The sequence below is a fragment of the Poecilia reticulata genome, linkage group LG9 (genome assembly GCF_000633615.1).
Source record: "Poecilia reticulata strain Guanapo linkage group LG9, Guppy_female_1.0+MT, whole genome shotgun sequence".
Taxonomy (NCBI): domain Eukaryota; kingdom Metazoa; phylum Chordata; class Actinopteri; order Cyprinodontiformes; family Poeciliidae; genus Poecilia; species Poecilia reticulata.
This window is the reverse complement of record NC_024339.1, coordinates 31,241,799-31,246,022: the sequence shown is the minus strand read 5'-3', so window position 1 is coordinate 31,246,022 and position 4,224 is coordinate 31,241,799. Positions and strand designations below refer to the sequence as shown.

At 39.9% G+C, this 4,224-nt stretch overlaps 1 protein-coding gene across 2 annotated transcripts in view; it reads right to left on the bottom strand.

Annotated features, from left to right (window-relative positions):
- Nucleotides 1-2,063: 2,063 nt before the first annotated feature.
- Nucleotides 2,064-4,224, bottom strand: part of LOC103470702 (spermatid perinuclear RNA-binding protein-like) — a 41,796-nt gene continuing 39,635 nt past the window's right edge. For both annotated transcript variants that reach the window (XM_008419327.2, XM_017306873.1), the window contains exon 18: nucleotides 2,064-2,636. In XM_008419327.2, coding sequence (XP_008417549.1) covers nucleotides 2,548-2,636 — 89 coding nt within the window. In that variant the 3' untranslated portion in view covers nucleotides 2,064-2,547. The remainder of the gene's footprint in view (nucleotides 2,637-4,224) is intronic.

The following is a 4,224-nucleotide window of genomic DNA, read 5'->3' as shown; positions in this document are numbered from 1 at the left end:
TCACATTTACGGATTAAAAGATCTTTGAGACTTTACAACAAAAAAAAAAACAAACAGAAAAACTCTGTGCTACTGACATGCTATATTTTCAACGTGTAATGAAGCTTTATTAGGTTTCATAATTGTTTCTATTACTTTATTGATTTAGATCAAACATAGAAAACTTTAATTTTGTTTATTAATCTGCTGATTTCAGTGATTCAGGTCTGACAATTGATTAATCAGATTTCAAAAAAAGCTACTTTGTGCAGATCTTTCATTTAACCACTTAATGAATCATCTACAGCCAAAAATGAGCCGAGTTTTTTTTTTCTTACAGAATTTAAACCAGGTGAAGCTAAAACTGTCACCTGAGGAGTTTTGGATAAATGCAGGCAAAAGTTTTCATGTATCTGAAAAGATAAAATCTATTTTGTCTTAATTAGTGAGTTTGTTGTTCTTTCTGCAAATGGCCGTTTTAGAGGTTTCAGTTAATGATTAATCGATTACTACACCAGTTAATGAACTCGTTTTAGAGAAACTGAAACTCCAGATCCATGAAACCTTCAGTAGCTTCAACACTTTTCCTTATATTTCAGGGTATTTTAATGCTTGTTTGTTATATAAGTGCACATCTATAAACACATTAAATCTAATAAAAATGCAGATGAAGTGTTTAGAGGCCGGTTCGTTCCTCGTCCTGCTGCTGATCTGCTGTCAGGACGGTTCGCTTTGGACTAACAAGGTGATTAAACCGCAGAGTTTCCCCACGGTGAACCTGACCGCTTACAGCGTGACAAACTGTCGCCATGCGCCCACGTCGCGTAATCCAACACCTTCTGGCTCCGCGTCCCGCCGCTAAAAATACCGGGAGGATCTGGAGGCTCCATCTGACGCTGCAGCCCGGCAGAAACGAGCAGCGGGCCGAAGAGCAGCTGTCAGCTCGGTGTCAGGAATGACGCGGAGCTGCGCTCTGAGGTCAGCAGAGGTCAGGAGGGGTCAAAGTTTCCCCATGAGGTGTAAACGGCAGAATGGAGGAGTGTGTGCAGAAAGTCTCTGCTGGGCTGCATGAGAAACCATCTGCTCAACAGAACCAAAAGGCTTCAGCTCAAACTGCCTGCTAGATCAAAGTGTTGATTTCACTAGAAAACGTGATTCTGGAACATCAGTGGGAAGTTCGGCTTCTGGTGGAAAACATCCAAATATCAACATTTAAAGAGGCAGGGTTATGTAAAATCAACTTTTTTCAGCTTGCAGGTTTGTTATTCACAAAAAACAAACCTGGATTGTTGCTTTGATTCTTTCATGCAGAAATCGCTTAATCTCTATGTCAACCATTCAGCTGTGCAAAACTCCTGGGTGGACCTAGCTCCGCCTTCGAGGCTCTGCTCCTCCTCTGAGCCTCCAGCTCACAGAGCAGCCTCCACTCAGCTCCTTCAGACTAGCCAGCAGCAATTAGCAAACACCTGGTGGATCAGCTGAGCTCATTCTAGGAGCTGCTGCTCAGTAAAATGCTGGTAAAAATGTTAGTCAATAGAGGAGCCATGTTGTGACTTCCTGAAGGCGGAGCTTCAGAAAGAAACAGACGTCCAATTTCAAGACATTAAATCAGGAGGCAAAATTTCTTCCAAGTCATATTTCACATATGTAGCATTTTTAAAACAATTGAATTAACAGTTACTTTATTGCGCTCTAAAATAGAAAACACGCAACACTGCCCCTTTAAAACAAAATCCTGCTGTTTGTTTTACTGCTGGTCCAAAAATTCCTAAAATAATGGCCTTTGTCATTTTCCTCCCCCTCAAAAAATGACTTGAAAAGATTGGAACAGGTCCGTTTAGACTGCATGAAAAACTCAAAAATCTGGTTTGGGTTGAATTTGCCTGCTGTGTGTCTGTAGACTAATAAAGATGGCGGAGTCTCTTCTGGGACCTTCCTGCAGCAGGTTGTGCAAAGGAGAATGTTTCTTAAAATGAAGAAGATAACGTGAAAACCCTGAACTTCCTCTGTTCCTTAAAATGTCTCCCGTCTTTCTGGGTTTTCCGGATCTGATCCCAGATGATTCCAAGCAAAACAACAAATGATTGAAGTTTTTAAATCCTCCAGCTCAGACCAAAGGTGCCGCTGAGATACAGGAATGTTTAATACAGGATTAAATACCATCATCATCTGAGACAGCGATATGCAAATATGTGTTGAATACAAAGTTACAGTCATGACTGTATTTACATTCATAAATATGTTAATAAATATGTTCAGCTGCTGCTGAGTTTATACTGAAACACAGTAAATATTTCCACAGAGTTTCTGGGCTGCTTGAGTTTCACTCCGAGTCGTTTGGGGCCCCTGAAGGCAGCCAGAGTATTGCTTTGTGTTTTCCTCAGGAACCAGAACTGGACCAGAACTGGACCAGAACTGGACCTGTGCTGCCCGACGCGCCGCCATCGTCCTCCATTTTGCTGTCAGTGTTGCTGCTGCTGGTTGTCATGTGGAAACAGACAGTTTGAGAGGATTTAAGATCAAACTGGGCTTCGGATCTGGATTCTGGTTCCTGTCTGGAGCTGGAGGTCAGAACAGGTCCTGAGGGCCCAGATGGATGATGATGGGCGTGGCGATGGTCTGCGGCTGGTAGTAGGCACTGTCGATGTACAGGCCGCCTGCAGACAGGCAACAACATCAGGTCACAGAAACATCTGCTGGACTTAATGGGGATAAGAATCAGAACCAGTTTGACGGACTGCTAACGCTAAAGCACTATAACATGCTATTTAGTGGAGGCTAATGCTAACGCGTTAAATTAAGCTTCAGTTTTATAGCTGTTTGAACTATAAGCAATGCATTCTGGGTACAGAGTAAATGTAGCTTGCTGCAGCATAAACAGTCTGCCACTTCAAAATAAGAGCATGAATATAAACTGACATTTTTTTAACAGTTGATGGGCAAAACTTCAACACAGACGTTGAACTTTATTCAGCTGAAAGTTCACTAAACTTCTAAATGTTTCAAAAGTAAACAAAATAAATGATCTATGATTAGCGCACTAGCAGAGTTGATCCCACAACTGGATGCATTTCATGGTTTTTACCACCATCACAATGTAAGGAACATTAGATCAATAATTCTGATCTGTGATCTACTAGTTCAGTCTTCTAGTAGATCCTCCAGTTCATTAAAACCCAGATGAAAAGTTCTGACCAGACATGGCTTTAAACCTATGATTAAAATGAAAGAGCTACAAAACCTGAAATGGTTTTCATTCATGTGTTGGACTGAAGGTAGATTATGACATCACTTCCTGCTCAAACACTGCTGTCATGTGACCACAGAGTTAAAATATCAGAACTGCAGAAAATCAGCAATAATAATAATCATCATCATAATTATTATCATAATAATAATAATTATTATTATTATTATGATGATTATTATTATGTAAAAATAATAATAATAAAAAAAAAATCAACATTTCACAAAAATATTTTTATTTAAAAAGATTATTATTAACAACCAGGTCAAAATAAAACAGCAGCAAATGTAAACAGTTGATATGAAATGAAAGGAAAAATGTTTTCAGTGCAACTGATCGCTGTAAACTTTTCAACACCAAAAAAAACAAAAACAAGCAAATGAATCACAGGAGGGAAAGTTGAAGGAATATCCGACACATTCTGGGTTTCACAGCTTCATCACTGCAGAGAGTTCTGACTCAAACTAACTGCAGTTTATATCCTCAACACAACAAACGCAAAATATGAAACCAAAAATGACAAAAACCCCACAAACTAAAACATAAACCGCTGCTCTCCCTGAAACAAACAGGATTTCATTCAGGCTGTAACTTCAGCTCCTTTCTGCTGCGTCTCGCCTGCAGGATGTTCAACTTTAAAACTTCACAACCTGCAGCAGGTGAAGCATCAGCAGAAAAACTTTTATCCAAAAGCTGCTGATTCTAAACCTAATCTGCATCAGATCCGTTTATTTCTTCAGCCTGTTATGATTAAACATAATCATCCTGAAACTATTAAAATGTCACAAACGTTTATTGATCAGTGGAGTCGGGTTGTGAGTGATTCTCCCCTACATGTGGAATGTTGAGTCACTTTATGCAGATTTGAAGAAGTGAAAACGAGAAAATGTCTCTGGGTTAAAATGTTTTGGATAACTGAACATAATTCTTTAGTGGGGATATTCCTTTAACAGGTGGAGGGGGCGGGGCTAGCAGGGGTACATGTGGGCGGGGCTAGC